The 24,498-nt window shown below is 49.0% G+C and overlaps 9 protein-coding genes across 9 annotated transcripts; 6 read left to right on the top strand and 3 right to left on the bottom strand.

Moving 5' to 3' along the window:
* Window positions 1-825: 825 nt before the first annotated feature.
* Window positions 826-1,848, top strand: FSUBG_1037 (oxidoreductase; the record flags this gene model as incomplete). Its single annotated transcript, XM_036674941.1, has 1 exon — window positions 826-1,848. The coding sequence occupies one exon, from the start codon at window positions 826-828 to the stop codon at window positions 1,846-1,848; it is 1,023 nt and encodes a 340-aa protein (XP_036543623.1).
* Window positions 1,849-2,078: 230 nt separating this feature from the next.
* FSUBG_1036 (hydroxylacyl dehydrogenase) lies at window positions 2,079-3,133 on the top strand (the record flags this gene model as incomplete). Its single annotated transcript, XM_036674930.1, has 2 exons — window positions 2,079-2,534; window positions 2,588-3,133. The coding sequence occupies 2 exons, from the start codon at window positions 2,079-2,081 to the stop codon at window positions 3,131-3,133; spliced, it is 1,002 nt and encodes a 333-aa protein (XP_036543622.1).
* Window positions 3,134-3,212: 79 nt separating this feature from the next.
* FSUBG_1035 (vegetatible incompatibility het-E-1) lies at window positions 3,213-7,656 on the bottom strand (the record flags this gene model as incomplete). The annotated part of the gene is made up of 4 exons (XM_036674919.1): window positions 3,213-4,054; window positions 4,117-5,524; window positions 5,597-5,909; window positions 5,984-7,656. 4 exons carry the CDS (start codon window positions 7,654-7,656, stop codon window positions 3,213-3,215), a joined length of 4,236 nt encoding a protein of 1,411 aa, XP_036543621.1.
* A 642-nt stretch (window positions 7,657-8,298) lies between these two features.
* Window positions 8,299-10,361, top strand: FSUBG_1034 (TOB3 (member of AAA-ATPase family); the record flags this gene model as incomplete). Its single annotated transcript, XM_036674908.1, has 5 exons — window positions 8,299-8,924; window positions 9,007-9,253; window positions 9,297-9,616; window positions 9,669-9,776; window positions 9,860-10,361. 5 exons carry the CDS (start codon window positions 8,299-8,301, stop codon window positions 10,359-10,361), a joined length of 1,803 nt encoding a protein of 600 aa, XP_036543620.1.
* A 292-nt stretch (window positions 10,362-10,653) lies between these two features.
* Window positions 10,654-11,339, bottom strand: FSUBG_1033 (Oxoglutarate iron-dependent oxygenase; the record flags this gene model as incomplete). Its single annotated transcript, XM_036674897.1, has 2 exons — window positions 10,654-11,279; window positions 11,318-11,339. 2 exons carry the CDS (start codon window positions 11,337-11,339, stop codon window positions 10,654-10,656), a joined length of 648 nt encoding a protein of 215 aa, XP_036543619.1.
* A 3,251-nt stretch (window positions 11,340-14,590) lies between these two features.
* FSUBG_1032 (histidinol-phosphate aminotransferase) lies at window positions 14,591-15,983 on the top strand (the record flags this gene model as incomplete). The annotated part of the gene is made up of 3 exons (XM_036674886.1): window positions 14,591-14,673; window positions 14,726-14,935; window positions 14,984-15,983. The coding sequence occupies 3 exons, from the start codon at window positions 14,591-14,593 to the stop codon at window positions 15,981-15,983; spliced, it is 1,293 nt and encodes a 430-aa protein (XP_036543618.1).
* Window positions 15,984-16,700: 717 nt separating this feature from the next.
* Window positions 16,701-18,031, top strand: FSUBG_1031 (fad NAD binding oxidoreductase; the record flags this gene model as incomplete). Its single annotated transcript, XM_036674875.1, has 2 exons — window positions 16,701-16,764; window positions 16,851-18,031. The coding sequence occupies 2 exons, from the start codon at window positions 16,701-16,703 to the stop codon at window positions 18,029-18,031; spliced, it is 1,245 nt and encodes a 414-aa protein (XP_036543617.1).
* A 143-nt stretch (window positions 18,032-18,174) lies between these two features.
* On the bottom strand, window positions 18,175-21,242 carry FSUBG_1030 (ankyrin protein; the record flags this gene model as incomplete). The annotated part of the gene is made up of 4 exons (XM_036674864.1): window positions 18,175-19,864; window positions 19,917-20,738; window positions 20,789-21,076; window positions 21,133-21,242. The coding sequence occupies 4 exons, from the start codon at window positions 21,240-21,242 to the stop codon at window positions 18,175-18,177; spliced, it is 2,910 nt and encodes a 969-aa protein (XP_036543616.1).
* Window positions 21,243-22,270: 1,028 nt separating this feature from the next.
* FSUBG_1029 (cytochrome P450 monooxygenase) lies at window positions 22,271-23,776 on the top strand (the record flags this gene model as incomplete). Its single annotated transcript, XM_036674852.1, has 2 exons — window positions 22,271-23,238; window positions 23,290-23,776. The coding sequence occupies 2 exons, from the start codon at window positions 22,271-22,273 to the stop codon at window positions 23,774-23,776; spliced, it is 1,455 nt and encodes a 484-aa protein (XP_036543615.1).
* Between the last annotated feature and the right edge of the window lie 722 nt (window positions 23,777-24,498).

The raw sequence follows: 24,498 nt of genomic DNA, 5'->3' as shown, positions 1-24,498 counted from the left end.
GGCCTAAGTCTCCTTTCGAAGCTCAGGCGCTAGAGCTTCTGATGAAAAAGAGTAGTAGATATGACGAAGAGTGGTATTATACACAAGGGCATGCTGAATAAGCATACTTTCGATAACCCAGTCGATAGCGCGCGTAGCTGGTTGAGTCCTCACATGATGAGGAGACAAACCGCAAGACCAGCAAGCCCTCACATATACATGGCTCGCCCATCATAATATAGAAGCATTGGCAACAAACCCATATCCTGATAATCCCAAGAGAAGATTTGAATGAGATCAGGTTCACTGCTTGGGTGGTTGGACGGCCTGCTTTGAACACTATCTCATATCCAGGCTGTTCTACGCTGCCAACTACCTATCAACGCAATAGCCTGGTATTGAAACAGGAAATAGAGTAAAGACTTGTATGCTTACTCATTTCAGTCAAACTGCCCAGCACCAGAACCTCGAAGCCCCCAACTTCAATTGATAAAGTTGAAGTCCCAAAACCGCACTAACACCAAACAGAAGCTAGCTACCCAAGATCGAAGATCGTGTATCCACTAGACTTGGGCAGAATAAGACAATAGCGCGGCAAGTACCGAGGCCCAAAAAACTCTGTTAGACACCGCTAAACCGATCGTGGACCAAGGCCCAGCCAACCACACGAGAATTGACGTGATTAACGGGTCTCTTTGTCAGGAATGACGAACAAGATTCGACGTCAGTCTGTCTTTACTCATAGCCAAGTTTTCACATCTGCAAGCACCTACACTTATACTTGTTTTCTACCTTACGATAAATCTATCTCAATTACACTTTTTTATTATTAAAGTAATTGTCAATATGCCTTCCAACAACGCTGCTTGGCTGGTCGCCGCAAAGACGTCACCACTCGAAGTCAAGGAAGCCCCCCTCACCGAACCATCGTCAGGCCACATCCTCGTCAAAAACTCAGCCATTGCCATCAACCCCGTTGATATCGCCAACCAATACGTCGGCATCTTTATCCAACCCTCTCAATACCCCGTCATTCTCGGTGAAGATGTCGCCGGCACCGTTGAAGCCGTAGGTCCTGATGTCACCGCCTTCAAGCCCGGTGATCGAGTCCTGGGCTATGCGACTTCACTCGCTACCAAGGATAATGCGCACAGCGCGTTCCAGGAATATACGGTTATTCGCGCTGAGTGCGCTTCTAAAATTCCGGACGGTTTGAGCTTTGAACAAGCTGCTGTTTTGCCACTTTCGCTTGCTACGGCTGCGTGGTCGCTTTTCGGCGATGTGACGCTTGCGATGAGATATCCTAGTCTTACCCCTAAGCCTGCTGAGGAGACGGTTCTCATCTGGGGAGGCTCATCTAGTGTAGGCGGTTCAGCAATTCAACTTGCGAAAGCCGCTGGGTACGAAGTCATCACGACCGCATCCGCCAAGAACCACGAATACGTCAAGAGTCTTGGAGCAGACCACGTCTTCGAATACAAGTCTCCCCAAGTCACCAAAGACATCGCCACTCTCCTCACCGGCAAGAAGCTCGCTGGTGCATTTGACGCCAGCGGTTCAGAAGATGGCATGAACAACGCAAGTCAAGCAATCGTTCACGCCGATGGTCTTCGTAAACTCATCTGCGTACGATCTGTCTCGTCTGAAGTCGCGGGCGTTGAGACCAAGACTATTCTTTCGACTAGTATCATCAACACCCCTGTTGCCAAGGCTGTCTTTGGGGATTATATACCGGCTGCTTTGGACCAGGGCAAGTTCAAGGCTGTTCCGGAAGCGGAGGTTGTTGGTAAGGGTTTGGAGGCTGTTCAGCTGGGCATCAACACACTTGCCAAGGGCGTTTCGGCCAAGAAAATCGTTGTTGCTCTGTAAAAGAACTTATGACGATATAAATGAAATTCAAATATAGATAGAAGACTAGTTTGAAGAAATACGAATAGTTTGTCAGCCGATTATGCTCCAATGTGATCACTCACTTTAGCCTCGGGTCAGTTTCCCCTCTTCTCTACCGACACTTGAGCCTCAAAATTCGCGCTATCATCACGCCATTGACTTCTGATTTCTGAACCGTCCATTCATTCACCATAGCACAACCTGGTAAAATGCCTGAAACTCAAAGGAAGGAAACAATTGCCCTCATCGGCTTGGGCACAATTGGCCTCTCATTCGCCGCGCTGCATCTACGCTATTCAAACGCCAACCTCAGACTGTATGATGTCCGTAGTGATTTGAAGGAGCACATCGAAAGCCTCCTACCGGTGTATCTCGAATCGACAAAGAAGGAAACTTCACAGCCCATTCTTCCAGTCGAGAAACTCGTTGCCGACGGTCGGCTGCTTGTATGCTCTTCGATAGAGCAAGTTTGCTCTGGGGCAACAATCGTCCAGGAGCAAGGACCTGATAGTGTTGAGTTCAAAAAGTCGAACTGGACTGAAGTCGTGAAATACGCACCTCCGGATGCCCACTTATGGAGCTCTACGTCTGGGATAAGTGCATCGAGACAGGTGGAGGATCTAGAGGACAAGACCAGAGTCCTCGTGGTTCACCCTTTCAATCCTGTGAGTTCGACTAACCTTTCGTCTCAAACTATTCCTCTGACACAATGTCCTAGCCTCATATAATGCCGTTGATTGAAGTCGTCCCCTCGCCTCATACGGAACCAGAACGAGCTCAATTCGCAATCGACTACTTCAAAAATCTCGGCTCCGGCCATCGTCCTGTCAGAATCAACAAAGAGACCCAAGGCTTCGTTGGAAACCGTCTGGCATTCGCTCTATTCCGTGAAGCTTGTCATCTAGTCTCAAACGACGTTGTCTCATTGGAAGACCTTGACACTATCGTTGAGGCCAGCATAGCACCACGCTGGGCGGTAGCTGGACCTTTCAAGACATACAACAGTGCTGGTGGAACTGGAGGAATCGGAGCATTTCTTCACAATCTGGCCGATACAATGGAAGCTTGCTGGGATGATGCCGGAGGTATTAGTCTCAAGGGGACGTCTGCAACTAAAACTGGTCAAGGAACTGATGATGGGGACTGGACGGACAAGATCACGAAGGAAACGGAACAGGTTTATGGACGACCAACAGTAGAGTCACTGGCAAAGCGCGATCGGAACTTGCAGAAGCTCATAGCAGCTCAACCGAAAATAGACTAGTGTTATACACTATCATCAAACATGATCTCTATCATCGATAATATTATGATTACATGCCAATGTCTGATACCAAATGTGCTCAACAACTAAGAACACACTCTTTGGTCCAATTTAGCCCGGATCGGATAGGTACTGAGTATGTCTCCCCCACAAAGTCCCCGCGCAACAACTCATACTCATCTGTAGCTGATCTACTGGCTTTGACATCCTCCGAAACCTCGTCTTCATCACTCCACTCCCGCCATGCAAACTGTTCCTCTGTGAAACCTCCGTAATCTTCACCTTGGTCAGCCTTTCGTGCCTTGCCGCTACCTGATATTTTCCAACCCATTACCGCTGGACCGTTGACGCCTCTCTTCTTGTCATCACACGAGCTTGTAGGACATTCCAATCCTCGGAAGTGGCCAGGTCTGCAGCGCAGTGTTGATTGTGTACATGACGATGATGGATCTGGCGTGTCCAGGACGAGATACAAGTAGCTGTCTTTCTCAGGTGAGCCTCCGTCGCCGTACATAATATGGGGTTCACGGAAGATAGTCGACTGTGGGAAGAACACAGGATGTGAGAGTGTCGATATACTTGGTGGAAGATCTTTTGGCAGGCTGGCCTGATCTGTGGGCGGTGAAAGCGAGATTCTGATGATCTTCGGACTGTAGGTCAATGGAGGTAGAACCATGACAACGTGTTCAGCTGTCCAGTTTGTCATGATGTACGGTCGAGGTAGTTCGTCTACCTTGCCCAAGAATCTGTAGCTCAAGCTTGCCAATGAGCCATTCTCGTGAGTTTGAAGGCTACATCCAGAAGCAGTTCGAACAAACCCGTAGCAGGACAGAACAACTTGACACTCCGCAAAGGTATCCTTCTGGTAGAGGCTGATGGATAAAAGCGTGAGGAAACTCCCGCACGGCGAGAATTGCATCTCTAATCGAACGTCAGCATGAATCATCAACATCATTCATACGATGAGTAGGTGGTTCCTTTACCTCGTGACCTTGCCATCGGCTTTGCTCCTTGGTCTTTTCCCTCTTCAGCAATCTCCAAACTTGTGCTGGAGCCAGTTTCGTCGTTGAGTAGGTCTACTCCACCAGACTTAGAAGAGACAGCTACAATAGGCAATGTTGAATGACGAGTGGCTATTATTCTAGACCACGATAAGCGGTCGGTCCTTATTGGTCGCCAAACTGGTCTGCCAAAGTCATTTGCCATGATAAGACATTCTGTCATTGGCTCTTTGCGTTCTCCATGCAGATCATCTGAAATTTCCTGGCTTGCATTTCTATCCCCCTTGATACTATGCGTATCGTGTGAATCAGATCCATCATCAGAGTCCGAACTCCAGCCAGAGTCACCATCAGAGTCTGAACTACTGTCTTGGGAATCTGAGTTGCTGATTATTACATTGTTGGGCGACTTTCCCCTGTCATGGTGATGTGCCAGGCATTGCCCCTTGCGGAAATGGAATAGTCGAGTCGTTGAATCGGAGTCTTTATGAGTCGGCTGTGTAGTGACATCGAGCTGTACGAGATTCCATTGTCCTTTGCCTTCCAGACCCAAGTCGAGGTCTCTGTAGACTTGCGGAGGGGCCTGATCGACTCTGTTACCCGATCCGCCATCCAAAAGGCAGCGAGTAATACTCAAATCACGACTGTTCACTTTCCAGCTCTGAAGAAACGACTCGCCCCTCTTGCTATCCCGAGCAATTGTGGTGATCCATTCGCTGTCAGGGGCCAGGGAGTCAAAGATGGCCTCACTATTCTGATCAGACTTCGATCGAGAGAATACATCCACTTGGTTTACTTTAACACGGCGATGAGGCGTCAATCTGTCCTCGCGAATGATTCGAAGGTGGAGTGTTTTACCACGTTTCTTGCCCGTAGAAGAGAACGACGACTCCAATACACGCATCTCGTTTGTTGACTGAAGTAACTTGGCAACATATTTGATGTGAACTTTTTGGAGTCTGTTGGGAGCTTTGAGATGACAGCTGGGCTTGTAAAGACTGAGAGGAACTGCATGATGAAGTTGATCAGGATTCTTAGTAAGAAGCTCGCCCCAGTCTAGAACAAAGGAACAAAACGAGCGGTCCAGTGACAAATAATCTGCGGACGAGGAATCCTTTTTCCACGGCGGAAGGGGAAGTCCAAATTGAAGTGCCGCGTTTGGTATTGTACCTAGGATCATCTTATAATCATTACTTGTCTCCCGCTTGTACCGCGCAAAAAGATGAGGAGCTGCGTGACTTTGTACGTAGATACAAGTCCAAAATGCAGGGCTCTTGAGGAAGTCTTCAACAATCTTCAGCGTCTCGGAGCTTGGAGTAATGTCTTGCATATGCATATGCCAAAAGACAGCGGCGTAGCGAAGGAAAGCATTGCTGTACGATGACTCCGACTTTGTGACCAACGCTTTCAGGTTATAGGGATCTTGGTATCGTTCCTTGCTCAGATACTCGATTCAGCTGACTCCCATCTCCTCCAACGCTTTGCTCTCATCGATAAAGAAGTCTGGCAGGTACTCTTCAATCCTGTTCTTGTTCTTTGGGTCGATAAAAAAGTCCTTGACTGATTTGTGGCACAGTGATATCTTCTGAGAGCCATTCATGTCTTCCATTGTGATCAAAGGGCTGCAGACATCCTTTACTCTATCGTAAACGTGAAGTGCATCTTCCTTTGGCTTGATGGCATCGTTGGCAGGATCGGTATAAGGGTTGAGGGCGTCAATAAGCTCCAGCAGCGTAAGTTCCTTTTCCGACAATGTGAGGATTCGAAAGGTTCGCCTGTGACAGTTCATCAATACTATTGATCATCGTATAGGCACTGAGTCTCACGAATCAAAAGGTATTGAACTTACTTGGCCAGATCCTGTTTGTGGTAGGGAAGTCCTGCAATTCTGGCTAACGACTTGACATAGCAGTCCTCCAAACCTCTAGGGAAGGATTGCAGGGCATCAATGGTTCCTTGTTTAGTTCTATAAGCCTTATTCTTTGCAATCTCACAGATCAACGCTGCATAGAGAAAGTTGTGTTCGTCTGTATCAAACCAGGGCTCATCGTGAAGCGGGCAGATCCTCTGGGCGTCGAGAAAGGCACGGATGTCTTTGGAAGTGTCTGTGAGGTTTGGCCTAATTTCGACAGCTTTGAAAGCGTCTTTGACGGATTGTAGCTCAGGAACATCCCTGCTAGTAAGAAACCATTTGACTGTCCCAAGTGTATCCAGGTTGAGAAGCTGCTGCAAGCTGTGGAACAAAGGATCACCGTGAGTTCGAACTGAGCACTCGTCCAACCCATCTAAAACCACATAAACTTGGGGAAAGTGACTATGATTCAATAATGCACGGAGAGGTTTGACCATTACTTCTCCGTCGTTATTAGTCAGCTCGTGCTTGCAAGTCTTCTTTGCCCGTTCGTACTCGGCCTTCAAAGGGTTCGACGCCACGTCCAGCTTACTCAGAAGCTGGAGAGCGATAGATCGTAGCCCACAAGTCTCTTGTCGCTTGGACGCTGCTCTGAAAGAATAGAAGAAGTGAACAGCTTCTGACTCTGGCTGTTCTTGTAAGTGGTTGATGATCGCGGATGCCAAAACACTTTTACCTGAGCCTGGAGGCCCGTTGTACCAAAGAACAGAATTCTTCTTGGCGTCTCTCCAATCTTTGAACTCTTGTCTCTCAAATATCCACGTGCATGTGCCGTCTGTGCGACTCATGTTCCTTAATTCCAAGTCCTTGTCTGCATCAAATGACTCGGCTTTTTCGCCACCTCTTATCCACCTTAGGATTTCATCTCTCGTTCTTTCTTGCTTCTCCCTAGCTCTTTCAATTGCCATACATGCAATGAGCAGTTGGCTGACCTGTTTGGAGTCTTCGCGGAATTTGTCCCGGAAAGTCTGTATTTCCTGCTTCAAGGGTCTAATCGCTGAAGATAAAGTGACTCTCGTATAGCTCTTGGACAATACTTTGGCTGAGTAGGTCCAAAACTGCAGAATGTTCTTGTATGACTTCTTAATGGCCTTGGATATCTGTGGAGAGCTCTGCTGTGACATCGCAGTCATCTTGTAGCAGTCTAAGAGCGGAGAAATCTCCTCGAGAACATTGAGTATATCTTCCACGGCGCCATGAGCTTTGGTAGCAAGTTCCAAGATGATTCGGAAGCCAGAAACAGCGATTGCGACGCCAAAAGGTGCAGGTTGAAGAACATTTTCGCATGATTTGGTTAGGGCAGTGATGCTTTCGACGAATGGGCTAATCTTTTCCCGTAGGCGATGAGCCTTGCTTGCTGTCCATTTTTTTTCGACCTCACGAATGCATTGTTGCGTCTCTTCGATGGGGTCGTTGTGCTCCTCGTCTCTGCATATCTCAATCTGCTCCTTTCTGTGGCTCACGTATTGTACGAAGGGGTTGTCGGCGAGTTTTAATGTCTCGGGATCTTCGAGAAATTCTTTGATTGCTGTTTCGCAGAGAATGTTAAACAAATTTCCATTTTCGGTGGTGTTGAAAGATGATGTTCTGGAGAAAGAGGCTGTTGACATGTTTACCCACGCTTTTTCCTGACTTGACCACTTTTTCTCACGAAGGATGCCGAGGAAAGAAGGAGAAAGCTCCCTCTTCGTGAAGGATGGTTGTTTAGGTTAGGCAGGAGTGTTGCATTCTGCGCGGAATGTGGGATTCAAAATGACAACCCCGCTCCCTCACCCTCACCCCTGACCTTAAGTTACTATAGATACTTATCTTTCAGCTGGCCGGGGTCAATTGATCAAGAAACATCGCGGATTTATCCTGAAAGCTCCAGGACCTTTTTTGTTTTCCATCAAGGCCTCGATTGGTCATCTTTACGAAGTTCTTTTCAGCTTGTCAAGGATGTTTCGCAATGATATGGTCTGATTCCTGCGCGTGATTCAATGCGGTGCCGTTGGTCTTACAGATAATCTTACTTCTGGGCCTTTTACCTGTAGTAGCTGCGCCACGTATACAATGTTCATCTGAGGTGCTGGCGCTATTCATGCAGGCTGACCGAAGTGGTTGCCGGACTCAGATCTCGACCCGTTATCTCTGTTGAAGATGAAACTGAAACAAAACCCCATTGCCAAGTTCACACCACAATTTCAGTCGCGAGCCATAATAGAGTCGACTTCTTGTCACACAACACTCTCTTCACTCTTCATGACCACAAGATGACTTCCGATCAACTGCACCCCAGTCATGAGAATGGCACTGAGCCAGCCTCCCAAGAATCGATTTGCGAGTCCAAAGTTTATCACCATACTAAGAACAAAGATGGCAGAGACCAATGCAAAGAACAGCTTCAGGACTCTGAGCCAACGAAGAACTCTGAAGACGACGAGGATAGTCCGTATGCCTTGATTGTCAGAAGACGATTTTCAGAGAAGCGAGAAGTCGAGTCAACTACAGTATGCATCAACTCGCCACTGATTCACAAAGCATTCCAAGATGTCATCGGGTCTTATCCGACGGTCGCATCAGACTTCAAGAGCTCTTTCAAGCTTGAGAGCCCATTTCAGATCCTTCTGCACTACTGGGACCCCCTCGAAGCCTACCGAGATGAAGCCGATTCTCCTCGGATGCGGCAACATCTCAACTTACTCTTCCGTTTCATGGAAGAAGAAATGGGCCCTGAGAGACGCACCCTCCAACATATGCTTCAGAAGCAAATGATCACCTTTAAGCAGGCATGGGTAATCTACCGTCCCGGAGACCTTGTTGTCAGCGAAGTTCTGGGAAAGTCATGGTTATCACGCGTGGAAAAAGTGTCTTATGGGACAAGCCGAAACCGCGGACCGTATGTAACGATTCATATGAAATACTGCGACGCCAACGATGACGCGATTGGCGAAGCCCAACGATCTACCAACATCTTCTAGAGCGATTACTTTGCGTCAGACCATCCAGCCAAGATCAAAAGACTTCCAGTTTATCCACGAAAGTTCTGTGACCGGGGCCCGGCCGGACCTGGAGACGGAGCTTCTTGAGCGGGGCAAGAAGTTCATCACCAATCGTGGGATATTGACCAAGGACTATGATGGCATCGCAGAGTGGCTGAAAGAACCTCCCCTCGACTTTTTTGATCCCAACATGGCAGACTATCCGCCTATCTGGCTGCCATTCACAGTGAGTATTCATGTAGCTTCCAGGAAAACACTAACGAGAACAGGAAACCGGACGTGTCGTGCTCGATCGCAAGACTTTCGAAGAAGACAACTATAGCCACGTTACGATGATTGAAGAGGTTGATGATCCGGAGCTTTTTCTCTGCCCGCCATATGCCTTAGGGTACTCTACTGGCCGAAAGGAGTGGTGTCGCTATCTGGTCGATAATCTGAGGGATGTGGCATGGAAGGAGAATGCGTGGTCATCACTGATCCTTGATCAGGAACAGAAACAGGTCTTGAAAGCCCTCGTCATGTCACACAAACATCCAGAGAGAGTCAGGAGCCTGTCAGAACAAAAGGGTAAAGGATTGGTGGTCCTTCTGTAAGTCCTTCCTGCGACTTCGTAGAATGGTTGAAATTGACTCGACCTTTAGGCATGGAACTCCTGGTTCAGGTAAAACGCTCTCTGCAGAAACAGCAGCTGAGATGTCCAAAAAGGCGCTGCTGTCCACAAGCATGAGCGAGCTAAACAGATATGATAGGTGAGTAGTGTTCTTTCGGGGACCAAGGGAAGAGCGTGTGTACTAACCGCTGGTAAATGAAGGGCATATGCCTTTGAGTACAGGCTTAAACAGATCCTACAATACGCTACAACCTGGAACGCAATCATCCTATTTGACGAAGCAGACGTCTTTCTCGAGAGCCGAGACTTGACTTCCAACAGTACTACTCGCAATGCACTTGTGGCCGTATTTCTAAAACACCTCGAATATTTTTCAGGAATTGTCTTTCTGACGACAAGCCGCCTCAGCAGTATAGACGCTGCGATGAAGTCCCGCATCCACCTGTCACTTTCATTCGGTCCTCCCGAGGCAGAAGTTCGCCGCCAGATCTGGAAACAGAACCTCGAAGCTGTCCCAGTCGATGAGACAGAGATCGGTGGGAAGGAACTGAGTAGTCAGGCAGCTGAAGACCTGATACATCATAAGCTTAACGGACGTGAGATGTCCAATGCTCTCAACACAGCGAGGACTCTTGCGAGATTTGAGGAGGTCAAGTTGAGTTTACAACATATTGAGACGGTACTCAAAGTCGGACAGACATTTAGGAAGCATATAGAAACTTAGATTATTTGATGCTGCAATAGAATAGCTCGATCCTCCCAGTCTGACTACGAATACCTAGTTACACCTGTCCCGAACCAGATACAACTAGCCTACTGACATATGTCCAAGAGCTGTTCTGCGGTCTTAGCTTTTCAGCTTGAAGACCTAGAGTTGTATGGACTCTAGGAGTGATTCCCAGCTTGTGACAACTGCGACAATCAGATGGGTCGGGCCAGTTGGGACAAAGCGTACAACAATGGCGATCCCCTTATCTCCAATCGGCAATTCCCTGTCATTTTCTTTAAGGAACCGCTCATGACACAACTTCCACGCCCTCTAGAAACTTTTGTTCTCTCTGGATTTGCTGCAACGAGACAGACCGAATGGCTTGGCCAGAGAGCATTAGGTGGTGCAAGGCATCGCCATGTGACTGGATGGCTGCTTTATCCACCTGTTCCTGTACCACATCGAGTCTCCAAATGGCATGGAGATTTCCGACGGCTTCCCAAGCCTGAAGGACAGATGGTCTTATAGGATGTTTCCATGTTCCCCTCCAAAGGATCCTGGCTTGCCGTGAACCGCGGATCATGCGATACTGGAAGAGCGCTGCCAATCCTTTCCGTCCGTTCCAGATCTCCATGGTTTCTAGCCGTGGCATCTTCAGGGCTGCCGCTGCTGCAGCCTGTAGTAGAGCGTCGATCTTGGTGGAATCATCTTCTAGCTTCAGGAGTCGGCAAGTCAATACCAGCGAGGTTAGGTTAGGCCACTCCCAAGAGGGGTCAATGGCGAAGAAATGACTAGCATCTATAATAAAAGAAGCGGCGAGATGCTCTAGTGACAGGCTGGTGAGCGCAATCATTCGGCCAACAGCTGGGACTGGATTACGAATACTCTCACAGCCGGCCAAATCCTCCCCATCGAGAAATCGTTGCATAAATACTGGATACTGTTGGTTAAAGTTCGTAAAGTCTACCAACCTTTTAAGAAGAGGATGGCCATGCTGGATCGACTCAAAAAGAGATAGATATCCTAGACAATAAATTTAAGTGGTAAGCCATGTGTTATAACAAATAATTATACACAACTATTAAGGAATGAAGTACACAAAACTTACCCTTATCTGTAGTGCGCTGGAAAATGTCCCATCTCCTCCAGGGCTCATAATGGATTTCCTGGAGTCGGGGGAAGCGGGCCAACATAGGAGCCAGTGCTATTGGCTCCCATCTACGGCGGTTCTGTTGCCGGAGAAGTATACTAGTAACTGAGGAGACTGAAGGGAGCTGATTCCATCATTCGAACTCTGCCTGGTCACTATGAAGCGATTCATGTTCCATAATAAAATGGAAAGCTTTATTGACCGCTGCCGGAGGCGGAGCCGAGTGTCTGAAATCATTAACCCAGCCGTGAGGAGGATCATGATAGCTTTGGTTTATTGTGGTCAGCCCTAGGCCACTACCCTCTAGTCTATTGGAAGGGATATCAGGCACAAAGGTAAGGTAGGGAAACCAATGTCGAGCGTCACTGGGGGAGTAAATGCTAATGTCAGGCATTAATTCGCTGTCTTGTTCCAATTGACTGAGAATCGGGAATAAATCCTGGAAGGCCGTGGTAATAGAATAGTGTTCTGTGTCGCTAACATTCAATGCCTCTCCCACCTCTTCGGTTGTGAGCACATCACCCCTAGGCGCACACTGAGTGCAATCATAGCCATCTAGTTCTAAGCAGAACCAAATATAGCGTACGAGAGCCTTATTGCGACGGATCATGGAATGAAAATCTATCAGGCGTGAGGGAGTTATTTTAATGCGAGTAAAATTGTATCGCTCGACGTCAGTCAGCCACGCTCGGGATACAGCGGCCAGGCAAGCTAGCGGAGAGGGGGTATTTATACTAGTTTACATCTCCCTCAAATGCTCTACCGGATGGAGGGCTAATTCTTAAAAAGTTCTCTCTGATGATTTAAGCTCTCAGCCACAAGTATCAACTGCAAATAGCATATCTAGCTAACAACTTAGGCGGTATACCATGAGTTGAGAACAAAAGATAAGCTTTCGCATGTGGGAAATGAGTCACCGACAAGGGGGTTCAGAGTTTGAGAGTCTTTCGCGGCGTGCGGTGGAATAGGAAACCCGAAAGCTTGCTTCGATTTAACATTACTAGCCATCGCGTAGGAAAAGTCATTACCAGAAAAAAGGAAATACTTGTCGAACAACCTGTGCTCACTCGTCACTCTTTGCCCCAAGCCACCGGGAGGCATAGTCCCCAGTGAAGCGGCGGAACTCTAGTAGCCTCCGAACAGGAAAAGACAGGTTATCGTCTGAAAGAGTCAATATTTTTCAACAGGGTATGGGTGACTCTTACACTCTTCCTGCGCTTGTTCGCGAAGCCATTTCGTGACAGTTATGCAAAATTCAATGCCCTCCAATGAGTGATTTGTCCCCTTTGCGTTCGATTCTTTCATAAACTGTCGTTGCTCCTCATACTTTCGTTCTAGTTCTTTATATCTCTTTAGCTTCTCATAGAGTCTAATAGATGCTGTCTTGGGCCGGGGAGATGAGCTGGGACTCGACGGTGATTTGGGATGGAAGCTGGAGTTCGTCGCCCACCGCGTTCCATTTGTAGTGGCTACAAGGGTTCTCAGACTTGTAGGAATACGTGGTGGCATGGTGGAAGACTCAAGGGCGCAATCTGTGTGATGAAGAGTCACGTCGGATTGTCTGGAAAGAAGATGAATAGGCCTTATAAATACGGCTCGGAAAAAGTCATTTCAACACTAAAACTCTTGCTATAGAGTTCACCCTCAGGAAGAAGTGAAGGCTCCGCAGCTGCTTTGATATAGCCTGAAGCTTGATATGCCATTCAACCTTGAGCTTAGAGGAGGTGGTTGTAGTATCAAGGTCTAACGTGGCTCCATGCCAAAAGGCTACTGGTCACTGTCCAAAGTCCGTAGTATTTTCGGAATGTGGGATTTATCGCAAAAAGAACCATAAAACATATTATTATTCTCGCGTTTAGGAGTCTTGCCTGGGTTTGAATGCCCAACAAACTCTGAAGAAGCGCTATTTTCCCATCTCACAATAAAGCTATATTTCACTTCAATCTTTTGAATGAGATTTTGATTGAAATATTAATCAAGTCTATTATTGACGCGCTGTCGATTCAACCTTGATGCATCGTTGCTCTTCGGATATGTTGTACAGCAAACCTTAACTTTACCTGCAAATCATGTTGAGTAACGTGAGGAATCACATGATGGGCCCAAAGATAAGACCATAGAAATTATCAGTCATATACTGCAGTCATCATGCCTTAGTTGGGGGTCCCGAGGTTCTGGCTTGGCTCAGCACATAAAAGCGATCCCAGAGACCAATACAAGTTCGACTTCCTGGTTTTACCTAAATCACCCAGCCACATTATGCCTTGTTATCCAGGATTTATCTAAAGGCTGGGGTAGTACAGCATAAAATGGTTGCACACCATCGCTTCCCCTCACTTTGCCATACAAGACATTCCGAGCCTGATCCGTTCTCCAGCAATGGTATTGGTCAGCTCATGTTAGATGTGCCACAGCAATACATTGTCTCTATCACACCGGCTGCAGCCAGAAACATGCATAACACGGCTTGTAACAATGAACAGGGTATAGCATGAGAAGTCAAGGTCCCGTACGATTGGGTACGCCAGGGAGATGAGGCTCTGCGGAAGAAATGAGGTCAATCTTTTCTCTCGAGTCTAGCGGTGTATTATGCGTTGTAGATGGCGGCTCATCCCCTAGCATCGGTGAGCAGACAGACTTGACGCTTTCAATCAGAGGGACCAGAAAAACGAACCAAATGTCACTTGCTTTTAAAGTACTACCTAGTTACTTTTTTTTTTGAAACCACGCTCTCGGGGTACTTCTGGACAGTCGCGCAGAGGTCTATGCTCTGAGATTGTAATACCACAGCGCATACAGCCTACCTCTGGTCCTTTCATAAGGCAGAATGAAGTAGCACTGTATTGCGACGCCGTCTTTCAGCCCCGACTTCCGACCTGCACAAAGTGTCAATCACCTGTGTGTCACCAATACGCCACTTCTTACAGATCTGGCCTGGGCGCCAGTATGCGGTAAGAAGCCAGAGCCTGATTTCTGTACCTGGCCAACTCCCCTTAAGGCTTTGGGTTACTACATACCCGCTCCTTCGCTCACAAGTGATTCTATACTTTTACTGCCCATCATATTCCGAAAAGGTCACACACTCACTCCCAAGATGCGAGGAAACAGCCCATTTGACATCACAAAGTGTGCGCGGCCCAACATTCTCGCTTTGGAGCCCTACACCAGTGAGAGAGAGTATTTGACCCCCTGATATCTCATTTCACTGAAAGGTACTAAACAATTGTAGCGATTATCCGCCTGGTGCAGACATCACTCTTCTTGATGCCAACGAGAATGCATTTGGACCGAGCATTGATTTCAATAGATCTGGCTCAAAATCCAACGGAAGCAAGGGAGAGTTTGCCACTCTCAACCCGACGGGCGCAAACAAGGCTGCTGGCAGTGAGCAGCCAACTGTCGACCCGAAAGGGTTACAGTTGCATCGCTATCCCGACGCGTAAGTGTCAACCACGATACTCAAATCATAATCTGACAATCATACAAGCCATTCGATGCAGCTGAGGCAGAAGTTCTGCGACTTTCGCCAAGTTGAAGGCGCGAAACCTCTGACTGTACAGAACGTCTGCCTCACTGTGGGAGGCGATGAGTCCATCGACATCATCATCCGCGTCTTTTGTACTCCCGGCAAAGACAAGATTCTCATTTGCCCCCCTACTTATGGCATGTACGAAGTCAGTGCTCATGTCAACGACGTGGGCATCGTGAAGGTCAATCTTGACGTTGACAATGGCTTTACATTGAGGCCTGATGCCATCAACGAGGTTCTATCAGCAGACCCTACGATCAAGGTGGTATTCATCTGCTCGCCTGGAAATCCAGCTGGTAACCTTCTCGAACGATCTGATATCGTCAAGGTCCTGGAGCATCCGACATGGAATGGTGTCGTTGTCGTTGACGAAGCGTACATTGACTTCGCACCGGAAGGGTCTAGTTTTGTCACTGAGGTGAACACTTGGCACAACCTCATCGTTGCGCACACCATGAGCAAAGCTTTTGGCTTGGCAGCAATTCGACTGGGCATATCTTACTCTCAGCCTCAAATTGCTCGTCTGATGAACAATGTTCGTGGACCGTACAACATGTCTGCGCCAACAGTAGCTCTAGCTAGTGCTGCACTCTCCCCAGATGGACTCTGTGTCATGGAAGAGAATCGAACCATGATGGTTCAGCAACGAGATCGACTCTTGCAAGAGCTTCCCAAGATTCCCGGCTTCGGCAGATTTCTTGGTGACTTTCATACAAACTTTGTACTGGCCCAGTTTCTTGACAAGCCTGCGGACCAGAGTGGTGTACCAGATAATGCCACTGCAACAGCTCTCAAGGATTCCTTGGCTACTAGAGGACCTATTCTTGTGCGGGATCGTAGCAAGCAGATTGGCTGTTCTGGAAGCTTGAGGATTACTGTTGGGAACATGGAACAGGTGGATGACCTCCTTATACAAATCCGAACTACACTAAAGGAGATGTACAAGGCCAGGCAGTAAGAGTGGTCAGGAGGTGACTAGACGGTTCTTAGGGAACACCAAACATTAAATACAGATGATTATGCTTTCGTGTCTATGGCATCTAGAACCAGGCCTCGGACGTGATCGGACTGTAGTAACCAACGATACTTGACTATGATGAAGCTTCCAAAAAGGGATCAAGACTCTGCGTAGACAATGGAAGGTCCTGGCACACTCTGCCTGGGCAGAGCCTCAGCTAGCTCGAGATCGCCGATCCCCAGCTCTTCCGCCCGCAATGCAAGTCGACCATCCAGCTTGCTTACGGCGGTCTCAGAACAACGTGTGCCCCGAACCATCTCGCCATTTCCCGGTCGCGAGCGACATCCTCTCGGTCTGACCGAGTGCCATAACTGCAAGGCAGACCCAAAAGTCACACCATCTGGCGCAAGGGATGGGTCGAGAGTGGAGGATCAACGATTCTGGAGGACATAAGCAGTGAATGCACCCCTCCGGAGGCGAGGTGGCCAGCCCTGTAGGGTTGGGTGCACACCTCCGTTCTGGGACATGTGCAGTACATGGCTGGGAGGTGGTGGCACTCACGGCTTTGTCGCCAAGCTTAGATCTCAATGGTGCAGTTCATTGCGGCTGAAGAGGAGAATAGAGAATCCTCAATTCATCTGGTATTAAAGCTGTTGCACGACGATATCAGATCTCGCACGAACTGCTGCGAAGCAAATACAGTCAATTTCTGTGCAAATGTCTTCAGATCATCACCCTCGTAATATCGTCATTATCGGTAGCCCATCTTCACCTTCAGTAGGTATGCAAAACACCAAGGGCTAACAAGATCTGTAGGAGGCGGCGTGATCGGGTGCTGCACAGCCTACTACTTAACCCGACACCCAGCCTACAATCCCCAAAGAGATCAAATTACAATTCTCGAATCATCAAGCATCGCATCCGCTGCGTCAGGCAAAGCCGGGGGTCTGATAGCGCTGTGGGGTGAGTCTCCTAAACCTCCGAATGGCAAGGCAGATTTGACTTATACCGACTCTTACTACCTAGCATACCCCAGTTGCATCGTCCCTCTCAGCTTCCAGCTCCACGCCGACCTCGCGGCCCACCACGCCGGAGCGGAGAAATGGGGCTATCGGCGGATCCACAGCGCTAGACTCGGGGCTCGGGGCCGGACGCGTTCTGGGCTGGCTTCGGGTTCGGATGCGGGCGCTAGGGGAAATATGGTCATTCCGACGGTGCCAGCGGACTTGGACTGGCTACATGTTGAGAATGTGCATAGCTATCGGTCCACGGGCACGCCAGAGAACACAGCGCAGGTGATTCCCTACGAATTCACCACGACCATGGCGAAGTTGGCGATTGAGAAAGGCGCCAATGTTATCTTGGGCCGCGCGACGAGCATTGATACCGTCAACGGGGCCGCCAAGTCAGTGATTTACGTCCCAAAAGACGACAGCGCAAGCGTTACTGTCCCAGCGACAGATATCGTCCTCTGCGCTGGGCCGTGGACGCGAAGTCTCCTCCCAGCAGCGCCAATTGTCGGTCTGCGCCAGCACTCAGTCATAATGCGCCCTACACGACCGCGGCCACTTTCAGGCTACATGCTCTTCACTGAAATCTCTCTCGCCACATCTGGCGTCCGTCGCGCGAAGCACGTCACAGCCGAGATCTTCACCCGACCCAACAACACGGTCTGGGCAGCAGGCGATACCGATGACATAGCGTCTTTCAACATACCAGAGACGGCTGAGGCGGTGCTACCAGATGAAGAGACGTGCGATAATATTCTCGCGCATGTAGGTGCCATTTCTGATGAGCTTGGGAACAGTGAGGTACTGTCGCGACAGGCTTGCTACTTACCCAATGTCGAAGGTGATGTTCCCGGTCCCATTTTGGGTAATACGGCAGTGAAGGGACTGTGGATTGCGTCGGGTCACAGTTGTTGGGGAATACAGAATGGCCCAGGGACTGGGAAGATCATGGCTGAGTTTGTGTACGACGGGAAAGCCGTGAGTGCTGACGTGGACGAGTTAGACATCAGACATCTTGATGGAGGCTCGCAGGATTGATGGAAAGCCTTCTATTTCTCCTATCATCAATATAAACGCTCATTATGTCGTTAAATCGTGATAACCTAAATCCGTAAAACTGGTCCAGGGCAAGTGTCATATATAAATCCCAATCATTTTATCAACATCGCACCCCAGCTACTTCACACTGTCCTCTGGACATGAGGCGCTGACATGTCCTCTATATGCTCCGCTGTAGTCTCAAACTCGGTCTTCAATAGCGATATTCGTCTTGCGGCACCTCCCCGTTGTCTCTTCGCCTCCAAGGCCAGCACGATGTCTGCATACCCATTCCACGCCGCCCACTTCAACGCCGTATTTCCACGTCGATCTGCGGCATGGATCTGGACGTCATCAAGAGTCATGAGAAACTCGACCACGTCAATGTGGCCCTCACGTGCCGCCCATGAAAGTGGACTCTGTCCGCTGTCGTCTCTCTTGTCGGAATTGACGTCCGATCGCGAGGCCAGCAATCTGACTACGGGCGCGTGGCCATTGTGTGCCGCCCATGACAGTGGCGTGCGATTGTCCGCGTCTGGTGTATCTGCGCTGACGCGGGAAGTACTCAATAAATAAGCAACAACACCAATATGTCCGTTGTGAGCAGCCCACGAGAGAGGTGTTTGACTAAAGTCATCCTTTGAGTCGATGTCAACCCCGGGTGACTCCGCCAGCATCGTTGTGATCTCCAGGTGCCCTTTGTAGGCGGCCCAGGATAACGGAGTCTGCCCACTTCTGTCGCGCGACTCTTTGTCTACTTCCTTTCTCGTGATAAGATATCTCACTACATTCGCAGCACCCATACGTGCAGCCCATGAGAGTGGTGATTGAGAGTGAGAGTCTTTCGAGTTGACATTGACAGTTGGGCAATTGAGCAGGGCCTTGAGTACATTGACATGTCCGCTCCCTGCAGCCCATGATAACGGCGTGCGACCTTGCTCATCCATAGAGTCTGTATCCGTGTCTGCGTGCTTCATCAGCAGCTCCACGGTATCTTTGTGGCCATATTCGGCAGCGTATGACAGCGGTGTCCTGCCAAAGTCATCCTTGACATCTGCCTCTGCGCCACCGTCAAGCAATTGAGATACAATCCTGGTGAGCCCAAATTGTGCCGCAATATGAACAGCACCAATTTTCACGGGCACCTTGGCACTGTAGCCTTGGAAATGGTAGCCTGCAACCATTCGCACCTGAACCGCACTAGCGATTCTCTGATCGTCTTCGAGAAACTCAAGAGCTGCTTCATTGACTTCCTCATCAATAGCGTCGCGCACATGGTCCCCCCAGTTCTTGGCACAGTAGTCTAGTAGGACATGCTTATGCAAACGATGCTCAAAAGCACTGTCGCTCTCGCAGGCACCCGCGGCAAAGTCATCATATGACAGGTACGCAAGAGAACTAAGAGCAACTTCTTTGTGGGAATCTGGAAGCCACTTATGCCTCACTTGGTCGAGGTATTCTTGGGTCGTATAGTGTACGAGACTGATGATGTTGCTTTTCTCATCGACAACAACAAGCCCTTCGCAAAAAGACAGCATGTCTTCAAGCTCTGGAAGATTGCACTCGTCAAGTTCGGTCTCGTCAGGCTCGATAGCCAGCGCATGTCTGAGTTCCGACGTGGTCAGAGGTCTGCGAGCAATGCTGATCCACGTAAGGACCGACTTGGCTAGGTCACGACAGCCCGGTCGTTGCGAGTCGATGCGCTCAATGGCTTCTGTGTATGCAATATTGAGAGCCTCAGCTCCCGTAGGAAGATTCTCAAGTGCTTTGAGGACTTCTTTTCGGCGCAGCTTATCGCGCAGCGAATCAAGATGAAGCCGTGCGAGTAGGAACCTGGTTGGTAAGCATGGAAGGCTAGCCCAGGGACCGAAGGGTACGAACTTACATTCCATCGACAGCTTTGACAATACCTTCCACAACCTGCTTCTGAAGAGGTGGCTTGCTCGAGATACAACTCGGCATCCCAGGCATTGCATTCTCCAACACCTGACGCACGTCCTCCTCCCGGGCGCTGATCTCCAACTCCATGCCATTATTGAAGTAACGCCTGGTGCCCGCAATATTTGGTCGCGATGTCGCTAAAATGTTAACATTACGCTCTGACTGCAGCTGGAAGATTCCGTTCAAGAAGTTGGTCAAGTCACCAGCTGTCTTGGAGTACTCGTCGAGAGCATCTACTACCAAGTAGACCTGTTCACGAGAGTCAATAACGGCTTGAAGTGCTTGAACAATCTCGTCCAAAGACGGCCTTGTCTGGTTGTTCTTGTGCCGGCAATACAAACTGCGTATATTCGGGGGCATCTTGGGTAATTGCTGGACAAGCTGTTTGAGCAGACTGGCCATACAAGCTTCGACACTCTGCTCATGTTGACGCTTGTAGCTGCAGTATACGAACGCGACACCGACTCTGTCCTCTGGGTCAAACCTATGCAGTAAGTCGTCTATGATAGATGCAGCAATGACGGTTTTGCCTCCGCCTGGAAGACCAGGGCAGAAAAGCGTGCCACGAGTTGACTCTCGCCATTGCACATATTGCTGAGAAGTGAGGAACCACTTCCCAGTGCCGGAGTGGCGTCTGGTCAATACATCGTTATGCTGCGCTGCATTTTGTAGCGACGAGAGCCATGTCGTGATAGTTGTGAACTCTTGGTCTTCGTTGAAGTCCTGAAGCCGATCAATACCCTCCTGTACCTTGACAAGAGAGTGGCTACGGGGTGTGTCAGCTTGCCTCCTTCTGGGATAAAATGAGGCACGTACCCATTCAGTGTATCGTTGATGGTGCTCAACAAGACAATATTTGAGGTTAATCGCTGTCGCATATCTTTAATATCATCCGGTTCCCAGCGAATTCTCTTCCATATTTTTCGTGCTTTGCCATTTTTGCCGTCCAGAGCGTGGTACTTGAGTAACACGGCTTGTATCTCCTCCAGTAAGCGGGTGCACACGTCGACATGGTCCCTAAGGGACTCGGATAGAGCCTCTGGCAGCGCACGCTCGGGGATAACGTCTTCAAGGTCGCGCAAGACATTTGACAGTGTTCTAACTCTGTTTTTTGTGTCAGTCAAATACTCTCCACGGATAGGGTCCGACGGCTGTGATACTCTTCGGATATTTGTCTGAATTGAGCTGGTGCATCGATGAATGATCGCCGAGTCTTCTGGGCCAGCTCAATCAGGTGAAGCATATCACCCACGGAGAAACCAAAACTCATAGTGTCGGATTGTGTGTGGATGCATGCAAGGCAGATTGGAATTTTGCTGCAACGTGAGAAGCGGCTAAAACGAAAGCGACAATGGGATGTAGGTGTAGAGATTGTGGATATTGAGGTGGGGAGGAGAATTAGATGTTCAGAGCATGGCTACCTTACAGTGAGCCTCAGGTGTACAGGTGTCATCGCAGCAGGAGTGAGTGCCTGTATTACAGGCACCTTCTGCCAAGTATTACACAGGGTAGTCGTAAGTTGGTGGCCGCCCAGGCTTACGGGCGTGCACATGTTCTCATATGAGACGTTTCGGTACGACTGCGGATTTCATGTTACAGTGGAAGGCTAGCTTAGATGTTATTGGTCTGACAGTGGCATGACCGGTGTGCACTTGCATATGCGCGGTGGGCTGCCTTACAGAGTACTTTCTCAGATGTACAGAATCAGGCTGAGGAGAAAGCAAGGAGTAAAAAGGCATGTCTTGTGTCGATGGTAGGCGGGGACAATATCTTTGCCTGAAGATCACGATTGATGATTTGGCATTCAATTGCTTGAACCCAATTGATAGATGGTCTGAACCTCTCCCCGGGGTGCAAATAGACTTCTGACGTTAAATTAAGGTATTAAAAATGCTTAATCTGAGATCCTCTAGATATATACTAAATTCACCTTAATTTACCTATGGCTTTTTGTCACCTATGATAAAGGTCCAAAGTTGTATTGCATCCCCTTGCCTCTCCCTGTGCACGCGACTACCTACACGTTGCCTCTTACTCTTTTCAAGCCATGATACTGAGTTGCAGCACAACAGACTGTCATAGACGCTTATTGGGCAGAGTCGCAACATTGAAAATGCCTGTAGGTACATTGAATGCCACTCACCTCATACACACCAAAGCCGGGCGTCACCAACCCACCCCGCTTCAAGCCTCAACTCTGCCTTGCAACCGTTATTAGCTGACTTGACCCCTTGTTCATTTCACTTCGGACTCGCCGTTTCCTCTCTGCCCGCAAATCTCCTCCAGCTTTCAAACATCATGGCTGTCGACACTTCTAATTATATCCAAGGCCTCGCAAGCCCCCTACCCGTCAGCGCGGCTATCACAGTGGCGCTTCTGACTGCCTTTATCTGGCAGCTGTACAATGACCCCCTCGGTGACATCCCGGGCCCTCTCGTCGCCCGTTTCACCCCCATTTGGCTCTGGTGGCTCACCTGGACCGGAGTCGAATGCCGCGTCATCGACAGGCTTCACAAGAAATATGGCCCGGTTGTGAGAATCGCCCCCAATGAAGTCGACGTATCTGATGGCGCGGCTCTCAGCCTCATCTACATCAAGAACGGCGGCTACATGAAAAGTCCTATCTACCGTAATTACGACGTCAATGGCTTTGAGACCATCTTCTCGGCTCTGGACCCGGCTCATCGGGCACCGAGGGCGAAAGCCGTTGCGCCCATGTTCGCCCATCAACGAATCGCAAAGGGCAAACCGGACGTTGACAAGGTTCTCGATGCTTTTGTGGCTGAGATGCAACGCAGGAAGGATGAAGCGGACGGTGCCCCAGTTGATGTCCTCAACCTGTCTCGCGCTCTCGCTTTAGATACAGTGACCGTGTACCTATTTGGTGAATGCTTCAACGGCATCAGTAATGGTCGCCTCCGTGTCACCGAGTTCATCAATAACTTCGTTGCTGGGGGTCGCTTCTTCTACCTACCAGGGTGGTTCTATGATTTTGTCGACGATTGGTCTGCGAAGCTTGACAGGAAGAAGCTTCTCGTCGCTCAGAGTACTGATATGATACAACAGTATGCTACTCGGGTGGTTGATAGAAGCGTCGTGGAAGAAAAGGACGTCGAACCAGAGACATTCCAAGGCCGCTTGTTGGCTGCGGGTATCTCGCGCGAGGAGGCTATCGCTCAGGTTGTCGATGTCATGTTTGCTGGTACCGACGCTGCTGGGACGACAATGGCGATACTTTGCTGGAACTTGGCTCAGCATCCCGAGAAGTAAGTCATATGCCCCGTTTCCTTCCAGAGGAGAGCTAACCATCCTTCAAGATACGACCGCGTTCACAAGGAAGTTATCGAAAATACTGAACTTGACGCCCAGTCCCTGCCGTATCTCACAGGTGTCGTCAAAGAAAGTCTACGTCTCTCCATGGCTAACCCAACTCGCTTCCCACGTATTGTCCCTCCTGGTGGAATGCAGGTTCCCGGTCTACCCGACATTCCAGCTGGTACCAGCGTCGGCGCCGGCGCATTCATGCTACACCATAACCCTGAAGTCTTTCCAGAACCACGTCAGTTCATGCCAGAGCGATGGTTGAATCCGTCTCAAGAGATGTTGCGTGACAGCTTCTACTTCGGAGCTGGCTCGCGACAGTGCATCGCGCGCAATCTTGCTTCTGCTGGACTTTGGTGGGCGGCTGAAGCCTTGATTCGAAGTGATGTCCTTCGGGACGCAAAGATTGTCCGAGACAATATTGAGATTGTCGAGTGGTTTAATGCGAAGATCGTCGGCGAGAAGATCGAGTTGCATTGGTAAACTCAAGACTTGAAAAGAGGATGCCGAAATAAATTTAGGAAAGAGCCCTCTAAACTTAGGCTAGATTTACCTAAATAATTTTATTGCTTGGGGTCAAGGTCCTGAATTTTCTTTTGTTGTGAGCTCTTGTGTAGGCGGTGGAGATTGCTGTCGGTATATCTTATGATATTAACTATCCTCTCAAAAAGGACTCTGGTTTTGAAAATGAAAGCATAGCCAAGTTTCCGACACCTAAATGCAGCATACAATGCTTCACAGGACGATGCCTCTCCATGAAGAATTCAGTCATGAGCTTGTAAATCACCCAATAATTGAGAGCCTTTGGGAGGCAAGCTCAGTCTAGGGTACAAAGATTATTAAGAATCATGAAGCAGACGACGATAGCATCTATTTCGATCCAATTGAGCAAAGGATTCTGGGGCTTGGTTGATATCATGTAACTCTATCCAGTCCTCCTCTAACGGGTTCTTCTTATTGCATTAATTCTACAGCATCACGTTGTTATGCCATGCTACCTATTTAATGCATAGTAGATCAGCAACCGCCTCGAACTTAATTCGAAGCGGTGAAGTGGATGTTGGTGGCAATCTTTGCCATTGCATCAATGCCTGCGGGGCCGTGCCTTGTTCGGTGCAACAATTGCCCCGACGCATAGACCTTCTATACGAACATTTATAAGAACAATGTGACAATTTCGAATCAAAAGGCCTCGAGGTATCAGA

The sequence above is a fragment of the Fusarium subglutinans genome (genome assembly GCF_013396075.1).
Source record: "Fusarium subglutinans strain NRRL 66333 chromosome Unknown NRRL66333_c0000004, whole genome shotgun sequence".
Lineage (NCBI taxonomy): Eukaryota > Fungi > Ascomycota > Sordariomycetes > Hypocreales > Nectriaceae > Fusarium > Fusarium subglutinans.
This window is presented reverse-complemented; position numbering and strand designations above follow the sequence as displayed.